At 45.7% G+C, this 269-nt stretch overlaps 1 protein-coding gene across 1 annotated transcript in view; it reads right to left on the bottom strand.

Annotated features, from left to right (window-relative positions):
• CSUI_009189 (uncharacterized protein) overlaps positions 1-154 on the bottom strand; it is a 2,248-nt gene extending 2,094 nt beyond the window's left edge. The window contains exon 1 of the mRNA XM_068069305.1: positions 39-154. Within this exon, the coding sequence (XP_067918718.1) occupies positions 39-100 (62 nt within the window). The 5' untranslated portion in view covers positions 101-154. The remainder of the gene's footprint in view (positions 1-38) is intronic.
• Positions 155-269: the final 115 nt, after the last annotated feature.

Raw genomic sequence — 269 nt, 5'->3', positions numbered from 1 at the left:
GAAAGAAACAGAGAGAGAGAGTGAGAGAGCTTCCTTACGTTAAGGAGGAGGTTATCGTATCCATGGCGATTAAGCTGGCGTATGGCGCGTACAGCGTCATCCCGGCGTTGGTATGTAATGAAGGCAAAACCCTTACTGCACTTCTTCTCCCTGAAAAAGGAAAGTAGGGGTGTATATACACCACAAAGCACAACGACGGTCCATGAAAGAAATCCCAACTCAAGAAAGAAAGAAGTGAAGGAAAAACAATCTCCCGAAGTAGAAGAGAG

This window comes from Cystoisospora suis (assembly GCF_002600585.1).
Source record: "Cystoisospora suis strain Wien I chromosome Unknown contig_5389, whole genome shotgun sequence".
Classification (NCBI taxonomy): domain Eukaryota; phylum Apicomplexa; class Conoidasida; order Eucoccidiorida; family Sarcocystidae; genus Cystoisospora; species Cystoisospora suis.
Note: the sequence above shows the minus strand (reverse complement) of the source record. Positions and strands in the feature narration are given on the sequence as shown.